Raw genomic sequence first — 22,487 nt, 5'->3', positions numbered from 1 at the left:
ATCCTCCCTTAATCCCAATACTAAAGTTGATTTGCATATTCCTTATCACATCTAAACTCTAGGAGTATTCATTTTTGGTACCAGTAGGACTCTTTCTGGTAGAAAGTCTATGTAATATACAGTTACACTGATTCCCTTCTTGGAATCCAAGAAATATTTATGAAGTGGGGATTATAATAGCAATTAGAGGGGGAATACACAACAGTGATGCCCGCCACATGCAAGGCATTTTCCTAAGCAGTGGGCTCTAGAAATTCAGTCTCTGCAAAGATAAAGAACTGTTCTCAAGCATGGGAGCCAAAGCTCTTTCATAGATGATGTCAGGAGCAGAGCTGCTTGCAAAGTGAAAAGGTCACTGGCATACTTGCCTTTGACGTCCTCTAGGGCTCAGAGTTGAAAGATACTTAGGCTGACCCCATCCCTACACATACCCTGGGCACACAGCAGGTGGGTATGTAGGGGTGACAAGAAAGCCAGCACGTCTCCTGACTTCAGATGTCACTTTCTGCCCATCTCCCTTCTCTTTTCGATCTAGAAAATTTGTGATTGTCCATGACTTTCATCCATTGGATGTATTTTCACACTTGCCAACTCTTATCCCAGCAAGACAGCTTTTCAGCATCATAAGGTTGAAGTCAGTACAAAAGAGGGTGAACTCAGAATGGGATGACTTGAGTAGGACTTTGGATTCTGGAAGGGCTAGCCTTAAAATTCACGGTCAAAAAGTAGAACTGTGATGACACGGGAGCAAGACATGAACTTCCTTCTTCCAACATTAGAGCAAATGACATCAGTTGACTGTTTGGCATTCAGACACTCGGGAAGGGGCTGCTCTTTGCAAGTGGACTTATCTTTCCCTTATTTCATGGAGTGGCAAGTTTTTGAGTGTCTGAGTGGCTGACGGTGGGCAGGAAGGGCATTATCTATTAACAGTGCTAATTTTAGAAAGGGGGAATTGAGGCTCTAAGAGAAACCAGTTTATAGGATTCACCAAGTTTCCCTTGGCATAAGACCACTGGGATTTTTTTTTTTTTTTTTTTTTTTTTTGGTAGCTGATGAATTAATTTTTTTTTTTTCACTTCGGAATTAAGCTGTGACCTGAAGTGGAGAGAACCCGTTTTTAATCAAAAGCGGCTTCTCCTCAGTGCCTTCATTAACTTCCCACGGTCTTTCATCAACGTGCTTGGTGGTTGTTGGGTGATCTCTTAAGTCTCTGACCGTGTCTGGATGTTGCCAGTATATATGTCTTCTCCTAATGGTCTTCTCAGGGCACACTTCTCTCAGCTTTGCTGGAAACAGTTACATCAAATACCGGCTGTCTGAAAATAGCAAAGAAGAGGACTTTCGGCTCGCTCTGCGTCTGCGCACCCTGCAAAGCAACGGGATTATAATGTACACCAGAGCAAATCCCTGCATAATTCTGAAGGTAATTAAAATGGGTTATCTTTTCCTGCAGTCAGTTCTCATGTTAATATTTTGGCTCTCGGACTGGGGCCTGAAATCTTTTTTGTCTTTTAAGTTCTGAAGACCAGAAACTGGCTGGAGGGCAGAGCGGAGCAGCCGCAGTCCTGGGAAGTGCGCCAATATCCCATTTCCTTTTTATACGTTCGGCTTCAAAATAGGCTCTTCGGATATTGGGGCATCTCTCTCTAGAGTGGTTTCAAGGGCTGCCCTCCTTGGAGCTGTAATCATGCCACAGTTCATTAGAATGCAATTCCTAATCAATTCCACGGCAGGGGTGGTCCTTTAAAAAGATTGTCTGTCTCCTCTTCTCCCGCACGGGCTTATCCCCCACTGACCCTGAAGGTGACTTCTCTTCTTACTCGGGGAGGAAGTTGGAGACCTAGGGTGGAGGAGGTTCCCAGCGTCCTGTCGCAGCCCACAGTTGTCCACTGCTGCAATCCTTGCCAATCTCAGAAACGCTCCAAAGCAGCCAGATCTCCCTGAGACCAAGTCTCTGGCTCACAGCTTCTGGTGCCTTCGTGAAACCGACGACAACACGAATACTAACGGTGTTGTGCCCCTCATTTGTTTTTTATGACTAAGTTAATATGATACATTTATGACACACAATCAGCCCCATCTGATCAAGGAGAGAACAGAGATTCAGAAAGGTTAAGTTCGTTACCCGGGGTCAACCAGCTCATAAACGCCCGGGGCCCGGACCTGCATTCCCATGTCCCTCACTGTATATGCTGCTCTCCTGCCTGATCTCCCCCGGCTCTCAGCCTTGCTGCTACCATCATTTCATCAGAAGTCACATTCTGGGCATCTGTCCACCCAGGGAAGCCTTCCAGCGCAGGAGGAGAAGGGAGAAGAAGGAGGGAGATGTTTAATCTGATGCTGTTCTCCCATTCTCGCAAGGTCCCTGTACTGGTCCATTGTGTGTTCAGAGGCCAATGCAGTCTGACCGGTAGGAAGTGCCCATACAAGTGGAAATGGCCAACATTTGTTTCCTTCCTAGGGTTCCATCACTGGGCTTAATTGGGATCGTGGTGGGCCTTTAGAGCTTCTGTTCTTTGATCGTTAGCTTGGTTACATCCAAGTCGATGAGGTGTCCCAGGCTTTCATCCCAGAGGGAGAAAAAATGTAGGACAACAAGTGCTTGTAGCTTCTCTTATCACACTGGCTTTTATTCACCTGCTTCTGGTAGTGCAGGGCACTGCGTGGTGGCCGGAGGGAGGGAGCAGGCAGTTTGGGTTTAAAACTTTCGTGGGGGGGCTCTCCCACGACCCACACTCTTTGAACTCAGAGAATCCTTTCAGCTCTCGGAAAGCCAAAAGGAGAAGCTCTCAAGGCACAGTTTTAGCAAACAGTGAATTCAAATCCAGTATTTGTGGTGGAGGAAGACACAGGCAAAGACCCAAGTCCTGTCTTTTTAACCTCTAGCCCCGAACCTGCCTGCCTTAGGTCAGCAGATCACTTTCTAAATAGCCCTGGGAGGTGGGGTTTGGTATACTTGCTGGGGAAGGGTTCTGGCCCTTCAGAGCTTCTAGCTCCAAGAGCTCAGCTGAAGTGTCGCCGGCCTCCGTTTCCTTCAGGTTCTTAATAGGACCTCTGGTTTGCAGACCTTCCTTACGAGGCAGACACTTCCTACTAGCAGATCTCTTCTAGAGCACTGAATCTGAGAGCGAACAAAACTACTGGGCCTGAATGGCCAGATCTTAAAAACAGAGCTTGTCATTTGACACTTCGTTGGCAAAGGTCTAAAACGCACAGGACCCTGGGGATGGGAAAGAAGAATAATTAAACCTTTTAGGCAGCTCTGGCTCCTAAGGTATATTGTATTTCACGAAACAAGCGTGTTTCTGAGAGTTGTGTAAACTGAATCTCTGTAAATGGAATTCTAATAAACGGTGGATGGTGGCTATTTGAAGGAACCCTTCCATTAATCCCTTTGTGATGTGAATAATCACCCCCAATCTGTCTGTTCGGTACGTTTGCTTTTCATATGTTGAGTTTGCCTAAAGCAGGACACAGCTGTACTGAACTATAGCAGATATTCTCCTACAGTTGCCAGGAATATCCACTTAGGGGATTTGAATCTGTTTGCTTAACATTTCCAGCCTCATGCAAGATTTAATTTCATTGGCTTTAGGTACAGTATGTGCCTTGTACTCAGGTTCAACGACTATACTGAAATGCTTTGTTTAAGTTGCACCTCGTGGTTGTTTCTACTTTCCCAGTTAGAGCCTGTTCTCTAAAAAGTACTTGAGACAATCCATGGGGGTGTAGGGAACCCCTTGAAGACAGTCGAAGTATTGCGCGGGACCTCAAGGGTTAAAAATGTTCATGGACAAGGAGCACCACTGTCTCTTAACAGCAGTGAAGGTGCTCATTCTTCAGTTGACCATTGACACCTTGTCTTCTTCCAGAAGAGATCCCAGGCTTACCATAAATACCGAAATGCAGTAAGATCAGAGCACCATTAAGATGAAAATAAAAGGTTAAGACCCAGCCAATGAAGTGGGGAAGAGCAGAATATCATTGTTAAAAAAAATCTAGACCAAGGGTTGCTATATCAGTTGAACACAAACCATGAGTGAATTTTCAGGCAGCCCAAACAAGAATAAAAATGGTGCAATAGGTTCTCTGCCTGTTCTCAAACCTGTGTAAGAAACCTGTCAGATCACTAGGAGAAATTTACAGCTTTTCCCCCTGTATCCGTCTTTTGGGTCCAATATTATAGTGAAAGCACAAGAAGTCCTTGCTTGTTAATCTAGAAATGTCATCATTTCATCTTGTGGGGAAGTTATAGATGACACATGGTTTCATTTCGATGATTCTCCAATACAGCTAACTCAAAACCCCAGGAATAAAAGGAAGATGGTCAGGGAAATCTCACTGACTTTTTAAAACAGCCCCCTTGGAATGGCCGGATCTTTCTAACATAGAAAACTAGCAAGGAAGCCCACACAGGATTCCAGAGTTTCCAGGACCTGTGTAAGAGTATCCCTAAGAAGTGAGTTAACTGATAGCAATTACAGGATGATAATAATAAGATACCTATAAGTTTACAAACTACTTCACAAAATACATGCATGTATTTTTGCACTCTCCTGTGCCTAGATAGGAGCCCGTCCTTTTTCGCCTGTGAGGAAACAGGTTCAGAGAGAAAATGGGTGGGCTTACCCAAACATAACCAGTCAGGAGTGGATCTGACCCTCTGACCAGGGCAAGCGGGTCAGGAGTACTAAAGGTGTTTATCAAAAGAAGAGTTTGGGAGGGCTGGGATGATCATTTATTCATTCATATAAGTTTTTTTTTTTTTTAATGTTCAATGAGCCCGCATATAGTACATCATTAGTTTTTGATGTAGCATTCAAGATTCTTCAGTTTCATGTAACACCCAGTGCTCAGAACCACCCGTACCCTCCTTAATCCCCATCACCTGGTTACCCCATCCTCCCCCACTCTCCCTTCTGTAACCCTCAGTTTGTTTCCCCAGAGTCCAGAGTCTCTCATGGTCTTTCTCCCTCTCTGATTTCTTCCAACTCAGTTTTCCCTCCCTTCCCCTGTGGTCCTCCATGCTCTTCCTTACGTTCCACATATGAGTAAAAACATATGATGAGGTATTTTTTTTAAAGATTTGATTTACTTATTTGAGAGAGCAAGAGACGTAGGGGCAGAGAGAGAGGGAGAAGCAGACTCCCCACTGAGCAGGGAGCCTGATGCAGGGCCCGATCCCAGGACCTTGAGATCATGACCTGAGCAAAAGGCAGACTCTTAAACAACTGAGCCACTCAGGCACACCCTTAAGGCATATTTTGTGAGCCAGATAACTATCAATGACAGCCTTGAAAACAGGTTTTTCAAAAGTTCCCTTTACAAAGAATAGTTCCTAACCCTCTCACAAGTTTGGGGCATCAGTGCATTTGCTGGAGCCACAAACCAAAGATTCGAAGCAGTAAGACTTTGTGCCATGATTTATATACTTTTTCACTCAAAATCCTGCTTTCCTACAAAATGACTTAGAGCTCTGACGGCTTGTCTTCCAAGCCCCAAGCCACTCAAGATCCAGGTTAAAGCCCATCGCTGATTTTAGACAAAACTAAGGACCTAAATATCTTATAAGATTAGAGTCCTGTTCAGAATCTTGCATTTCATTGACCGAATTGCCTACCTGCCTCCCCCAAGCACATCATTTCAGATCATTGCTGCAGACTTTTTTTTTTTTTTTACACGTTCACCTGCAATACAATTTCTATTAAAATAGCTTGCTGTCTGGCTTGAGAAGGCTCTGTCCTCTTAAAAGATCCTTTTGAATGAGGTCTACTCTATTCTGGAGACAGAAAAGCTAAATATGATCAGAGCGTGAGTTTCCAGTGTGAACAGACTAGTGTTCCCTCCCGGGCGTAATAGGCTTGTGACATAGGAAAAGGTGAACGTTTACAAAGTTACCTCTGACATCAGCACTCTGGCGTGTCACCTAAACAAGGCTTATAATTCCAAATGCCTAGAATTTTGAGGATACTAATCACTCTTGTTTTCCAAAGGCATCAGGCTTCCCAATCATTCAGCAGGTTGCTGCTGTTACTTTTCTCAGCAGAAAAGAAACGGAACCGTACTCACTGTTCCTATGGGATCATTTTATGTCTGTTAGTTACGGAACTTCGATGTATATGAGTACATTAGAGCTACAGTGGCTCTCCTGGATGAATTTGCAACTTGGTTATTATCCCAAGAGGTAGGGAGTGGGGATGGAGAAGGGAATGGACCGAGGAAATCTGTTAATGGAATACACCATCTTACAAAACCATCGATGAATCGCAGCTTCACCACCAGATCTTCCTTGATAGTCTGGGGACACCCCTTTGTAGCCACAGAGCATAACAGCAGATGGACTGTGCCAGAGGAAGGAAGTCCCCAACGTCGCATTTGATCATTTTATTACTTACATTGAAATAAAAATATGAATATTACCCAGGAGTTTTTCCTGAGCAAGTCTACTGGTATGATTTACAATATCCATTCAGTCCATTTTGTGGAACCAAAAAATGACCGAGGCAAAACAGCGTAGATCACATAGGAAAGCTCTAGAAAAAAAACACACAAATATTTGCCTCCGGTCTCTTTATGTGTATACAATTGCATTTCAGAGTGGAGTATGTGTGCACTGTGTACCAGGTAGCTAACCATTCTGCAGTGGGCGTGGGCTCCTCGGAAAAGGAGCCATAGCAACGATCTCTGCTCACCACATAAGGGGTCCCAAGCCCAGACAGGTCATCCAGTGCTCTCCAGGTCACCTGGGTGTGACACAACAAATCCTGCATGAGAGTCCTCATTCATACTTCCCAGGGCTCTGTCTGGTTCGCACAGCGCCCTGCCTTCCATCTATGCACATTCCCACAGCATGACTTTATATGCAGGAAGAGAAGGGGCTAGAGAATCCACAGAGGCAGGAATGTGAGTCCCTGAGAATTCGTTGCCTGTGGAACACACTGAAGCACAGGGAAAGAAATACTTCATTCGTGAGGATGAGCAATGCTGTGAAAAATCCCCATCAGGCCATCCTAAATCAAGCACGTGTTGGGAAGAGTGGGTCAGTCTGTTTCCATGAATTCATTTGGTGTGTATACCCGCCTCGCTCTTCGAGATCCGGAAGGTCTGCCTTCCCTTCACTTCCCCTTCCCACTCTCCCCACGTCTGTGTTCTGTGCCCACATTCTGGTACGAGAATACTGATGTCAGCAGATCCTAAATGAAGACCTGTCAGCCTTGCATGACTCAGATGTTGGCCCCCACAAGACCCCCTTGCTGGGTCACACAGAAAGGCCTGCAAAGCACCTTTTGTTTCTTCACAGTCTCTAGCTGCAGGTCGTTGCATGGCCCAGTATCGGTTTGTCGGCAGGACAGGGGTCCAGCATCCTTCCCTGGATCCTCAAGCCACTTTGCGTTTCTAGGAAATGCAGAGGGGAGGGTGGATCCCCGGGGATTCAAAGGCCAGTCCGTGTCCTCAGTAACAGTTGAACCTGGGTCTCCATGGAGGACCGGTTCCCGGCCAACAGGTCCTGGCTGGCCGCCATCACTCAACAGCACACACTTTCTGAGTTTAATATCCCCCTGTGGTTTGTTAGCCTCCCAGAACGGACTTGGATGCCCTCCGTGCACCAGTGCAATCAAAGTAGGCAGGTCTCTGTTGTAGCTGACTCTGGACCGGGGCTGGGGGCATCAATGAGGCGTGAACAGTTACCCAGATAAACCCTTCTGGGGGACCAGATGTCATTAAACATACACTGCTATATTCTAAGCAAATGGCCAAGCCCTGAACACTTTTTGGGATAATCTTAACCTAAATGATGGGCAGCCATCTTAAAGAACCGTTTGTTTGTTTGTTTGTTTGTTTGTTTAAGATTTTATTTATTATTTGACAGAGAGAGAGAGAGCACAAGCAGAGGGAGCAGCCGGCAGAGGGAGAGGGAGAAACAGGCTCCACTGATCAGGGAGCCCGATGTGGGACTCAATCCCAGGACCCCAAGATCATGACCAAAGCTGAAGGCAGCTGCCTAATCAACTGAGCCACCCAGGCATCCCCTAAAGAACTGTCTTAAGAATATACGAGTGTTTAATATAGAAGCATTTTAAAATCTTAACCATATATGAAGCCGGGAAGTAGGGCATCTTTTATTTCTGCCTGGCCTCTTTTCCTCCCTTCTAGAAACTTCACACAGACTTGCTTGTGGAGTACCTAGTTATTTCAGTGCTTATCTGACTTATGGCCATCTCCCCCGCAAAGAAACATAAGCCCCTGAGGTCAGAGATAGTAACTCTTTTTGCTCAGAGTGGTCTCCGTAGCACCTGGAACACTGCTTAGGACATAGTAGATGTTCAATAAATATTTGTAAATAAATGTTGAGTTCACAGAAATCATTCCTGCGGTGGTAATAACAAAGAAGGGTGCAGAGAATCAACAGACCCCCTCAACAAGATATTGTTGTGACCTCTTAAAGGCACCGATCCAAAGAATAGGAACATTCTTAAATTTAATGGCAGATCTATGCAGATGTGCTGGTGTTACTCCTTGCAAGATCTGGGACATTTCAGGCATGCGTACGGCACATCATGGGGAGAGATCAAACCACCACAGACTTAGGACTGACCCCCAAAGCAACCTCTATCCTAGAGGTTTCCCATGGACAGGGTGGAAACCGGGGTGTCCAGGAGTCTGTTGCCAGATGCATACTGAAAAGCGCCCGATGCTCATTCCCCCCCACAGATCGTGGACGGCAAACTGTGGTTCCAGCTGGACTGCGGCAATGGCCCGGGGATCCTGGGCATTTCCGGCAGGGCGGTCAATGATGGGAGCTGGCACTCTGTCTTCCTGGAGCTCAACCGCAATTTCACAAGCCTGTCCCTGGACGACAGCTATGTGGAGCGGCGCAGGGCACCCCTCTACTTCCAGACTCTGAGCACGGAAAGCACCATCTACTTCGGGGCGCTGGTGCAGGCGGACAACATCCGCAGCCTGATGGACGCGCGGGTCACGCAGGTGCTGAGCGGCTTCCAGGGCTGCCTGGACTCGGTGGTGCTGAACAACAACGAGCTTCCGCTCCAGAACAAGCGCAGCAGCTTCGCGGAGGTGGTGGGCCTGACCGAGCTGAAGCTGGGCTGCGTGCTCTACCCGGACGCATGTGAGCGCAGCCCATGCCAACATGGGGGCAGCTGCTCCGGCCTGCCCTCGGGAGGTGAGTGCACCTCGCTCCGCTCTCCCACCAGGCAGGGGTGGGGGGTTGGGGATGGTGGGAGGATGGGGTAGAGAAGGTAGGGGCGGTGGGGGTGGGGAGGCAGAGGGGCCTATCGACCTGCGAGGGACTGGCTTTTACAGGCTTCCCCCACTCAAGTGCTCTCCCACTCAGACACTGGCCGGGCTTCCTTTAGGAAGGTCCGGGAGCTTGAGAAGTGTCCAGTGTCACTGGTCCTTTCACAGCAAGCTACAGGCTCAGGGCTGTGACCTCAGGGGCCCAGAGATGCTGTCACGAGGCCCATCCCCTGTCCCCCCACACCTTTCCAGGCCTGGGGAGGAATAGGACCCTCTTTGAGGTATCAGCCCTCTTGAGCCACATGGGCGTCACTGCAGAATGATTGGTGGCAGAATCTGAATCATGACATCCCCACGCGATCCTTTGTCGCCCAGACATGGAACTTCCCTAGAAAGGGAGGGAAGGGTTAAAGCCACCACTCCAGGAATGGAAAGAGAGTGGAGATGCTTTGTAGAATGCTTTTTAAATGTGAGCATTAAAAATAAATCCAGTGACTGCTCTGTAAAGGGGTAGAGGGTCAGGACTAAAGAGAGGGCATTTTACAGGGAATCTCAGGACAGATAAACAGTGAAGGTGCGAGGCTCTACGGCAATAAATTTTTTCCCCAAACCTATATCATGAAGAAGAAAGAAAGAAGAGGAGAGACAACAAAAGCATAGGAAGGGAATGGAGGGCTTCTGCTGTTTGAGGGAAAGGCCAAGATCATCTAAGTCCTGGGAGTCTGGAAGTAAAAGAATCCCTGACTTCCCCAGCTGCGGTTCCTGCGCTGACATAAACTGGGTCAGGCACTCCCCTGGTTGAAGCCTCTGCTGCCTCCCAACAGCCCCTGATCACACGCGAGCCCCTTTGCAGAGTCTCTCAGCAGTAGTGTGATTAGCAAATTTAAACCTTCCTCACAAATCACTTAGAGATTCTGCTGTGCGCATTACCATCTAATGTTCGTGAAGCCCAACTCCGAATTTAGAGTCCATTTTATTATTAGAATGTTATAAACTGTCCATGAAATGATACACTGCCGAAATACAGACACCAAAGTTATTTAGACTTGCATATGTTGCCGCCACAATGAGGGCCAAGTGCCCTGGGGGGAAATTTCTGCCGTCTCGATTTAAGAAATCTATTTGCTGTTTTTACTGTCTCAGCAGTATATGTAAATAAAGGGTTGTTATGGTGCCATAATTCCCGACTGATGGGCAGTAACTATACTTCAGTGGTTCTATAAACCAGCCCATTATGACAAGTCATGGCCAGTTTTTCACCAGGCAAAACAATTCTGCTAGTGCGAGCCATCCACGATATATAAAAGGAGCATATAATTAAATTGGGTTGAAACAGAACACCACTCCATGTCAAATGCCCGGTGCATAGCCACAAATTGTAACATACTTTCAGCGATGGCAGGATGGTGTTTTTGCTGGCAAAGCTATGGGCTTCCGCCATGGGTTATCTTTAAAATAATAGTAACGATAATAATCACCCTCTTAAGGAAAAAGGGAATCTTGCTCTGCGACGTGCATTTTAGTGTTTTTTAATTGCCTGAAATCCGTGAACTAAGTATTCAGTGCAGGTATGTTCATTAAGTGAATGTGACTCGTGTCAACATGGCAATTTTCTTCTACTTTTTTTTTTTTAAATTTTTTATTTTTTATAAACATATATTTTTATCCCCAGGGGTACAGGTCTGTGAATCACCAGGTTTACACACTTCACAGCACTCACCAAAGCACATACCCTCCCCAATGTCCATAATCCCACCCCCTTCTCCCAAACCCCCTCCCCCCAGCAACCCTCAGTTTGACAAACCATAAGTGACTCTTAATCTTACAATACTTTTTGTTTTTTTAAATCTCATTTGGCTTAACTACATTTTAACACTGAGGACCCCCATGCTGTATGCTTTTCACACGGCCTCAAGCGCTTGCTTTCCTCTCCCCGCAGGCCTGCCCTGGCCTGGTCTCTCTCCCATTCTTCTTTGTTCCTGCTCCCCACTTTGCCCTCTCTTTGGGTTTGGAACTGGGATTCCACAACAGGTGCCCTTTCTTCCAAGGCGATAGACTTCCATCAGTTCAAATGTCTCCTTTGTGCCTGGAGGCTCATGTTTTCCTAAAACAAAGTATCTTTCCTCATCTCCATCTATATGACTCTCTTCTTTCAAGTCTACTTTCTCTTGAGTGGAGGAGGCCCAGTGGTTCTTACCTCAGCGACCCCCAGGCCATGATCCCCAATCTGGGGGTCTTGTGCACAGTAGTACTGAATGTAGGGCCAGCAAACTCTTCACCACCTACCAGGAAATCCACAAACTGGGTTTCTGTTGCTTCCCTAGGAAAGCAAAGACACAGAATTCCTCCTCTGATACGTGGGGAGGTATCTATCCACCTGCTCCTGGGTATCAAGATTAAAACCTCAGCTTCTAAAAAAAGAGGAGAGGAAATCCATTTTCTTGCCACTATTATCTGTTAATATGAGAAGAATTTTTTTTTCCTAACGATTTTATTTATTTATTTGACACAGAGAGAGAGACAGCAAGAAAGGGAACACAAGCAGGGGGAGTGGGAAAGGGAGAAGCAGGTTTCCTGCCAAGCAGGGAGCCCAAAGTGGGATTCAATCCCAGGTCCCCGGGATCATGACCTGAGCCAAAGGCAAACGCTTACCCGATTGAGCCACCCAGGGGACCTATGAGAGGAATTTTTGCTAGGCCCTTATATCTTCTCTGCGAATGCCTGAAATTGGGGGAGAAAAGCCAGGAAGGAAATAACCAATAATTTGGCCTTTAACTCCCGTCCGTGAAACTATGCAGCTAATTGTAAGGGTATTTAAAAGAAAGTAAAAAATCATCCTAGTTGTGAGGGATGGTTTAAAAAGAACAAAACCCTCAGTCGTTAATGGAAGAATATTCATGCCTTAAAGAATGCCCTCTGGCTGCAGAGGTGTGTAATCACAGAGAGAGGGAGCCCCGCTTCTCCAGATCAAAGGCTGGGATACAGACAGTATTCAAAAAGGGGGAGAGGGTTAGAGAAAGTGGAGTGAGATGCTTCCGGTGTGACTCCATACAAGGGAGGAGGCTGGTGACAAAAGTTAATTGACTCAGCGTCTTCCTGCTGTTCGAACCCTGTGCTGTGTGTGGCTTTAAATTTCCAGAACACGTAATTGAGTATAATCACCCCCTTGACCACTGAAGAATGCTGGCGTCTTGGTCATCGGCTCTCCTGGGGACAGGCTTCACTCTCCAACTGTGGCTATCCCAGCTTGCAGAGCATTCAGACTTTTTAAAGCAGCAACCCACAGCAAGAGGCATTCTATTTCAAAGAGGCGGGGCTGTGCTCTAGCCTCCTCCAAACCCAAGCAGGCCCTTGGCAGGAAGCAGCCAGGAAGCCGCGTCTGCTCACTCAGAATGACATGGTCAGCAGGTTTGACCAGCGTATAACTCTAGCTATCCTGAGAATGATCTGCGGGAGCCCCAAGGGAATTAGAGCCCGGAATGCTAACTTGTAATAAGAGTGTAAATATGACTCTGTAAATCAACCACAAAAGGAAGGCTCTCTCTTGTTAAAGCCTTGGAATTACATATATTTCATAAACATGAACTGGAAATAGCAACCACCGTGGAGGAGAAATGGCCTCGTCCCACGCTGACCCCTGCATTACCAGACCCTGTGGGGTAGGGAGCTGCCCACTGAGCACCCACAATCTGGATAAGGAGTCCTCAGTCCTCCCTGCCTCGTCCTGCTCTGCTCAAGCCCATTACTGGAAAAACCTAGTTGAAGCTAAGCTATAATTTGGCAAAGCAGTGCAGCGAGCCAGGCAGGCACCAGGCCAGAAATAGCCATTCTATCAGCTCTGCATGAGACCAGAAGTCTAACTCTCAAAGTGAGAACTTGGTAATTTGTAAATGTTAAGAGTTACCATGTATTATGCTCTTACTTTGTGCTTGGTACTGTGGTAAGTGCTTGCCTGATAGGTGCTTACACGCTGTGACAATTCTTAAAATACACTGGGCTCAGTACTAATCTTCCCCCATGCCCCACCATTTTACAGATTAAAAACACAGGCCAGAGAGGTTCAGGAACTAGCCCTGTGTCACACAGCTAGTACAGTGGGGAAGCCAGGATTTGATTCAGGTTTGTGGAACCCCCCTCCAGCCTGTGCTCTTGGTATCCTTGTCACCTAAAATGTGTTCTAGGAGCCAACAGCATCGGCATCCCTGCAAATACTAGGAATGTATCTTAGATCCCACCCCAAACCCACTGAGTCCAAGTCTTATATTTTAACAAGATCTCTAGGTGATATGCTGATATCTTTCTCTATTTCTGAACTGCCCTGAAACCTAAGAAAACTAGTTCTTTTTTTGTTTTCACATATACATATATGGTGGTTCTCAGTCTCTGAGAGGCACCTGCCTCACCTGAGGACCTTATTAAAATGAAACCTTGCTATGGAAGAGTCTCTTGATTGTTAAGGGAAGAGAAGAATCTCTTTACTTGCCTCCTTCATTCACTGCCCACGTCAAAGGAACCTTCTGCTAGATCACTGAGTCATAGTTGCAAATTGCTAAACTTACTACCAAGAAAAATTTCTCAGTGAAAGTTTGGTGGGGGGGGGGGTGGGGAACAACACCCAAACCTACAAGTTGGAATCTCAGAATCTGCAAAGGAGGGGAGTTCAGACATCTCTGTTTTTAACAAGTCTCCAAGGTAGTTCTATGCACATCTGAGCTTGCAAACCAGTGACTTTTGAGGATGCCAATAAACTCTATGTTTGCAGGAATGTGAGTCAGTGATTTCCAGGAGAGGTGAGCAGACATTGGATGTTCAGGGAGTAAACATTAGGTGTGCGGCCTGCTTTGATTGTCACTGTTTTAGTGTGAAGCTTGAAATTTGATCCCCAGTCGGTCAGGAGTTTGAGGTCCCCCTGAACTCCCCTCTGAAGAGGAAAGTGAGAGTGTCTACCTACTCCCTCTAAGTAAGTTGCACAAGACAGCAAGTTCTTGGATGTTGCCAGGAGTTGGGTGTAGAAGTGTTTTCAACAACAAAGGTGACCGAGATTCTTTGAGTGATGTTTTAGTGAGTATTTTGCAACCCTAACTGCTAAGGGTCTGGAAAAGCTCAGGCCTTCAAACTTTTGGTAAATTCTGGAATCCCATTGCTGTCTCTGGGACCAACAAATTCCATTGTGTGGCCTCCCTCCCCTCCCAACTGGCTTAAGGGAATTGAACAGGGTTCCTGTATGAGTTCAGCCTGCTGGCCACTGAGCGAAGTGGGACAGAGAAGGGAGGAACCAGACTCCCAGTCGATATATTGTGAATATCATTTTTTGTAAAAATATTTTTATTTTTAAGCAATTTCTTCACCCAAAGTGGGCCTCCAACTCAGAACCTGGAGATCACGTCTCACTTGCTCTACTGACTGAGCCAGCCAGGAGCACTTACTGTGGACACACTTTGCCTGAGCTTTGCAGCTTATAGGGATTTTTTTTTTTTTTTTCCTGAGGCACCTTGTTTTCAGTACTTCGGAAAAAACCTCATGGTAACAGCATTAATCATATAGATACTGCTATAAAACAAAAAAACACCCAAACTCTCAAAACCCAAAAGCAGTCAGAATGTGTGCAAACACAAAAGAACATGCTGGGACATGAGAATTTATTGTGTGCCTAATGTTCTTAACACATTACGTGTTTCCAGATCCTCAAAGAAAAATGCTAGAAGCTCAGCCCAATATACAGTGGTTGAAATGTAAGCAAGCTGTCCTAGGGAAAGTTACAGGTCCCACTTTCAAAGGTAATTCTGCACCCTGTGTGGTAAAACACAGGAATGACAGAGGCTATGTTCTACAGCCAAACCCCTCCCCACTTGTGATTAGCATCTCATAATGGGCCCACTGAATTAACTATGAGTTTTCTCATGCTTACTGAGATTCACACAGAATTTTCAGGATTTCCCAAGATTTAGCCTAAAAGTCAGAGTAAGAAACTCCGATGGCTTTCAGTCTTTTGGTTGATGGGCAACACAGAAACGCAGCTGATTTCAGAATCCCTGGTAATTACAATAATTATAACAACAAAGCACCTAATGTGTGTGTGCTACATTGTAGCTGATGAATCCAAAAGCCTTATTATCCTCCGTGAAGTGGGTATTAGTGAGATTCAATTACCAGATAAAAATAGGGAGGTTCCTGGAGGCCAGGCAGCTCAGCTGTGAACATATCTGGCTGGTGGGTAACAGCCAGAACTTAAAAGGACCCAGGAGCTCCCTTACCCCTTACGGCTGCCTCCCCAGATCACGTGAGCTCTTGGAGTCTCTAGATGAAATCCACAATCCAGCAACGTAGTGGTTGATACTGACTTCAGACCCCAAATGCCAGCTCACATTTGTCATTACGTCCACCTTTGTGCACCAGGCAGATGTCACCTTATCGAGGCAGCCATACCTGATTGGAATCATGTCATCTAGATCAGGGAGCAAGGCTAAGGGTTGAGGCCATTACCTGGATGAATCAGCTTGGAGAACAACAAATAAGTCAAAGGAGTCAGATAGAAATGATCTTGACTATTTGCTTACCCAGCCCCTAGTCACTCTGTAATTGCTTAAGCCGTTTCTATTTTTTGCATTTAATAGGTTTTGCAGTTTTCTTTGAACGAGGAAAGGAGGGGGCATTTTAAGTTGGTCTGGGTGCTGATTTCAAAGCCATCTGCATCTGCTGTAACTAGAGGATTGTAAACAAGAGCACAGCTTTGAGGCAAGGCTTAAAAATACACTTCTCACTCTGCCAGGATTCCGGGCAAGAGAGGCTATAACAGTATTATTTTTTTGTAACATGTATCCAATGCTAAGAATATGATTTGTATTTTTTGAACCTGGGAACTGAACTGCTTTAAGTGGTGTCTGCCACTTATTGACTATGTAACTTCAGGCAAACCATCTTATTTAAGCCTCAGTTCCCTTGTTTCTGAAATAACTGTAATAACAGTACTTACAACATAGGGTCATTGTCAAGAATTAAATGAGTTAATGCACAGAATGTTCTTTACGTTTTCCTAGTGCTGTTGTTTTTTTTAATAATAATAATAATAAGCTGTTGTTCTTTTTTAAATTTTCTTGAAAGATTTATTTATTTTAGAGAGACAGGGGGAGCCCAAGTGGGAGGGACAGAGGGAGAGGGAGAAAGAATGTGAAGCAGATTTGCGGGAAACCCAAAACAAGGCTCCATCTTACGACCTTGAGATCATAACCTGAGCTGAAACCGACTGTGCCACCTAGGCACCCCTAAGCTGTTGTTCTTGCTAATAATTTCCTTATTTGGCCTTTTCCCCTAACCCTGAAAAAAAAAACCCTACTCTTTTTAATAGTATCCACTGCATTTTATTTTTCTTTCACATTTGCAAAGTGTTAAAATATTATTTATGGTCAAATAATGCCTGGATAGTTCTTGAAATTCCATTTCCTTGATATGTAGGAGGGTTTTTTTTTTTTTAAGATTTTATTTATTTGAGAGAGAAAGAGCATGAGCCCATGTACATAAGCAGGGAGAGGGGCAGAAGGAGAAGAAGGAGCAGACTCCCTGCTGAGCAAGGAGCCTGACATGGTATTTGATCCCAAGACTCCAGGATCATGACTTGAACCAAAGGCAGATGCTTAACCAACTGAGCCACCTAGGCGCCCCACTCCCCGCCCTTGATTTGTATTTTAGACCTACATATGGTAATGCTTGGGAAGAGCAGAAACTTTATGACGCCAGTATCTTACTATTTAATGATTATTTGGCTCCCAGAGGATGTCTGATGTCCATCTTCCTTATCTCCCTGGAGCATTGTGGGGTCTAAGTACAATCCCCTCCTCATTCCTAGCTAGTGATAAGTTCCCGCTCCTGATGAGTTTCGGTGCCCATATCATCTTGTAGAAATGTTTGAGAATCTGAAAGCCTGGATTCAAGCTCAAGCTCAATCACTTACTGGTTATATGTACTTGAACGAACCACTAACCTCTCCAGCCCCCATGGAGTTGAAATGTTAATGGGGCTTTTCATTTTTCCTTCCTAGGGTTATTGTGGTCCTTCATAAAATGACTCAGAGTGATTTTAAACCACTATGGCATTAGATCCCTTAGTATCATTGTGGCAGACTTATTGATATTCTAAAATTACTAATAATAGGCCCCGGCCAGGAGAATGAGATCATAAGGAAAACTTGGTAATAACAGTGACTCTTGATCTAGAAACCTCTTTCACAATAGATCTCACTCTTCTTTCGTTGAAAGAAAAATCTGACCACTTTAAAATAAGATCCAGTCACTTCCTCCTCTCACTGTGTTAACATAAAAACTCCAAATTCAAGGTTCTACAAGCATTATTTTTTTCCAGTCTCTGCCTCCTTTGCCCCATGGTTTTAAGATGGTGCAAGCAGATACCAGACAGCTTCCTTCTGTCTTTGGATAAGCAGAGAATCCAGAAAGAGACTGTAATGTAGTACAGTTGTTAAAAATAAAGTTCAGAGGATATTGAATAGTTTGGGGACTGTGGAGTCAGATTCGCACCAGCTTCATGATCGTGAACAAGTTAATCAACTTTTCTGTACCCTAATTTCCTCATCTAGAAAATAGGAGGAAAAACAGCACCTCCGATACAGGCTTCTTTTCAAAATTAGATGAGTTAGTAGATGCGAAGTGCTTGGAACTGTTTTTGGCACAGAATAAACGTCCTACAAGTGTCACCTGCCATCCTCATCATTGACGTCATCACCTTCAGATGTAAAGCAGAGATCCCCTCTGTCAGGTGTGGTTTTTCCAGCCTAGATCCAATGCTCCCATTCTGTACTCCTGCCACACCCCGTGCCTACTCTCATGGTGGTCTTGTAGCTGCCTTTATGTATGTAGATGGTGTATTTTTATCTTTATATCCCCAGGGCCCGCCTTAGTCCCTCTTGCAGGGTGTGCTGGGAACCAGCTCTCTAGAAATCGAAGCCCCAGTTGATAGTGTTTCTTGATTTCTGTAATGTAGATACTCCCACCGTGACTCATGTCAGGCTACCAAGGGTATTACAACGGGCCTGCCAAGTTCCCAACCATTTAGCAGTCCGTTCTCACAACACTGTGAGCAGGCGCCAGCCGACCACTGCCTGTGGCTTAGGCACTCAGTCAGTGAATAGGTTAATCAGTCAACCTGGCAGCCGCATCCAGTAGTAACACCAGCTAGCCCACAAAAGATAATGAAAATGACAAAATGCAGAAGGGAATGTGTGGGAGTAAAATAGTGCACTAGAGGTATCGCCTCATTTTAAATTCTGATTTTCCAAGGCACCGAGACATCAAATCAAAGAAATCAAACCCATGACCTTAGTTAGAATCCAGTTTCCATGATAGTAATTCAAATGTCCCTTATTTCCAGACAGGACTTCCTTGTGCCTCCCTTCCCCCCAACGTCTTCTGCTGAGGCTTTATTTGGGGAATTGTAGGAAGCTTGCCTGTAGGAGCTGGAGAGGGGGGAGTTTTACCTTCCCAACCCACCTTGCCTTAGATTGCCCCTTTGGCTTCACTCCCACCTCATCACTGATGCTCCTTTAAGTTCTCTCCTGTGGTTGTGGCATCCCTCCCTTAAGTCAAGAAGGGAGTCTAATTCATCCTCACAGGTCACTCTACCTCTAAATGGCATGCTTTTCTGGCCAAGGACTAGCCAGGTGACACAAAGACACATTTTTTCCCAGTTCTAACTGTTTTCATCAATCCCATTTGACTCCATTAGGGCGAGCAGCTTCCCAAATTGAAAAAAAAAAAAAATTCCAAGTCAGCATAATTTAAAGCAAGCATACCTCAGACCCCTGCAGCCTGTCCGCAGACATCAGGCCGACCGCCTTTGGACACAGTTTGAATCAACAATGTTCTTTCCTTAAGAGTTAGTTCCCTGGTGTTTCACCGTTGTTGCATTCAAGAGCACCATGTCTCTCCCGGAGCCTCAATCTCTGGCCCTTTGTGCTTCTTGGTACCGGGGAGGCTGGGACCACACGGCCCCCTCCTTTTGTAAATGTAGAGTTCTCTCTTGCCTCCTGCACCTGCCTCCCAAAGGCAAGTCTTTCTCGGAACGTAGGAACACCCAGAGAGTCATAAGGTCCCCCTAAATGTAGAGATCTCTGTATTGTGGGTTGAGTACACATGAATGAGCACATATACACTGTTTCAATCTAGAGATTTTTAACTATGTTATGCCTATAGAAATCAATCTATAGGAGCACCTGGCTGGCTCAGCAGGAAGACCATGTGACTCTTGATCTCCAAGATCATGAGTTCGAGCCCCCCCATTTGGTGTAGAGATTACTAAAATCAATCAATCAATCAATCAACTTTAAAAAATCAATCTATAAAATCTCAACCTCAGTCACTGGGGAACAGAGATTAGCCCAGGAACCCTTCAACTAAGAGTGAGAATGGTTATTTATAGCATTTACAAAAGATCTTAGAAATGAGGAAAGTCTCATTGGTCACTTCCAGGTAATGTGGCGCTCTCCATCACAATCCCACCATCACATGAGTAAGAGCATTTTTGTAAGCCAGAAGCCCCGAGGAGTAAGGGGACTTGAAAAGGAGACAGCATCAACCAAGGGTGAAGGTGGGAGGCAAAGGGACGGGTGGTAAGGGAGAGAGAAGTAAAGCTTCAAGAGGCTGAAATGTTGACCAGCAGAAGGGAGGCTGGGAACTGAATCCCCAAAAGGCTCAGGAACTGGAGGCATTAGTCACTTCTAGAAAGGTAAGAGATGAGGAGAAGTGCTTAAAATAAGAATTGGTCAAAAGCCTGTTTGAGAGGCAGTCAGAACCCTAGATTGCTGCCTTCTCTCTGTGCAGCCAGGTAACCACGCCCCCCCATGCCCTGGCAGAGGGTGATGAAGGTGATGGTGGATTGCAGGGGTGAGAAGACAGGGTGCAGGGAGGGCCTGGGTCTGCCCTGCACTTGGTCAGAACTGGGGTGGGTAGAAGTGAATCTCATGTGTTCATTGGATGCTGAGACCCATAGCCATCCCTCCTCTCCCACCATCCAGTCCCCCGAATGTTAGAAACCAGACCTTCACTCTCCCTCTGGGCAGGTGATAAGGGTCATAAGTGGGGAAATTTACCAACCCAGTGGTACTGAAACAGTATCACAGTATCACAGTTGACAAACCCCACTCATGTCTCAGAGCTTCCCATCAGATTTCTAATTTCCTACTGTCCCACTCTGTGATCTGAGCTGATTAGGAGGGATTGCCGGACAACGTAGGAAATCCTCTAATTTGGAAGATAAAGAATGTACCAAGCTTCTCCAGAGAAGCAGAACCAATAGGATGGTTAGATAGATGATAGATAGACAGATAGATGGGTTTTAAGGAATTGACTCATACAATTGTGGGGCTGGCAAATCACCTATTTATGGGGTAGGCCAAGAGGCTGGAAATTCAGGGAAGAATTGATTTTGTAGTCTTGAATTTGAAATTACAGGGCAGGCCAGCAGACTGGAAACTCAGGCAAAATTTCTGTTGCTGCAGAATTCCTTCTTACAGCAGTCAAATGAATGAATAAGGTCTAGCCCATATCATGGAGGGTAATCTACTTTGCTTCAAGTCAGCTGATTGTAAGTGTTAATCATATCCACAGATACTCTCACACCATCACCTGGACTGGTGTTTGTCCAACAGTTGGACACCATACCCTGGTCCCACTGACACATGAAATTCACCATCGCAGAGACCAAAGCAAAGAAACAGAGAAAAAACAACCTGGACAAAACTATGCAGGGAGAAAACTTCATAAAAATATTAATATCCTCGAGAGATAAGATATTGTAACCACAAAACATGAGCAGGATGCTATTGTGCTATTGTTTAAACACACACACACACACACACACACAGAACCTTAGTGAACAAAAAAAGAGCTCCTGGAAAATGACAACATAAATGAAAATCTCCGTAAAAGTTTCAGACGATGAGAATCTCAGAAAGCACAGGAAGAAAAAAAAACCCACGGAGATGTAATATAAGAAAAATAATTAGAGGAAGGTCCAGGAGATCTGAGATCCAAATCATGAAACTTTCATAAAGACAGAACAGGGGAAACAAAGGAATGGAAATCATCAATGAAATAATTAAATTTTCTGAAGAATTTAAAGGACAAGAATTTCCAGAGTGCCCAGGGCTGATTGAAATAAACCCAGACTACAGCAAATCATGGTGAAATCTCAGAAAACTGGGGGCCAAGAGTAGATCCTCCACGTTGCTGTAGAGGAAAAGAAACCAGGTCCTGTACAAACTTCAGGGACCAAAAGGCCTTGGATTTCTCAAAGGCCACATGGAAGGAATTGTTCAGAATTCTGGGCACAGCCTACCAAAGAGGGGTAAGGGTGAAGCAAAGACATATCCTGCTATGCACAGTCTCACAACATTGACCTGCAAACCCTTTCTCAGCTACTGTAGGATGGATCCTAAGGAAATAGAGAGGAAGCCAAGAAATTAGGTAGATAGGGGATACCAAAAACACTAGATCCAGCCCAGGAGAGCGGAGAGGGCGATCCCAGCGACAGCAGCCTCAAAGGCTGTCAGTCAGAAGGCCTCAGAGGAAAGATTTCTCCAGCGTATAAAAATACAGAACACCAGGCCAAACAGCAACCCCCAGAGAGAACTAGTATGTGAAGAGTTTGGTGCTGAATTAGCAGTAAGTACAGCTGGCCCTTGAAGAACGTGAGAGTTAGGGACACCGATCCCCTGCACAGCCAAAATCTCTGTATACCTTTTGACTCCCCAAAACTTAACCCCTGAATATAGGCCACTATTGACGTGAGGACTTACTGATGACATAACAGCCAATGAAAACATATCGTGTATGCTCTACGTATTATATACTGTATTCACCCAATAGAGTAAGCTAGAGAAAAGAAAACGTTATTAAGGAAATCATAGGGAAGAGAAAATACATTTACAGTACCGAACTATAAAAAGTTCATGCATAAGTGAGCAGAGGTAGTTCAAACCCATGTTGTTCAAAGGTTAGCTTTCCTGTTCAATGGCATGTAGAGCTGCTGTTGTACTAAGTGGGACTTAGAGAACCATCAGACTTTTTACTATGTGCATTACACCTTTCATAGGAAAAGGAATTTAAATTTTTTTAAAGTAGGCGAAAGAAAGCCCTCACTAATTATTCACCCCTTCCATCTCTGAGAGGTAAATAATGCCACTGTCCTCATAGACTCTTACCTTCTCTGATACTTAATGTTCC

The 22,487-nt window shown here is 45.2% G+C and overlaps 1 protein-coding gene across 2 annotated transcripts in view; it reads left to right on the top strand.

Annotated features, from left to right (window-relative positions):
- Positions 1-22,487, top strand: part of FAT3 (FAT atypical cadherin 3) — a 652,787-nt gene that overhangs the window by 613,775 nt on the left and 16,525 nt on the right. For both annotated transcript variants that reach the window (XM_082683341.1, XM_082683340.1), the window contains 2 exons: positions 1,269-1,426; positions 8,716-9,184. In XM_082683341.1, coding sequence (XP_082539467.1) covers positions 1,269-1,426; positions 8,716-9,184 — 627 coding nt within the window. The remainder of the gene's footprint in view (positions 1-1,268; positions 1,427-8,715; positions 9,185-22,487) is intronic.

The sequence above is a fragment of the Mustela nivalis genome, assembly GCF_964662115.1.
Source record: "Mustela nivalis genome assembly, chromosome: 9".
NCBI classification, from domain to species: Eukaryota; Metazoa; Chordata; class Mammalia; order Carnivora; family Mustelidae; genus Mustela; species Mustela nivalis.
This window is presented reverse-complemented; position numbering and strand designations above follow the sequence as displayed.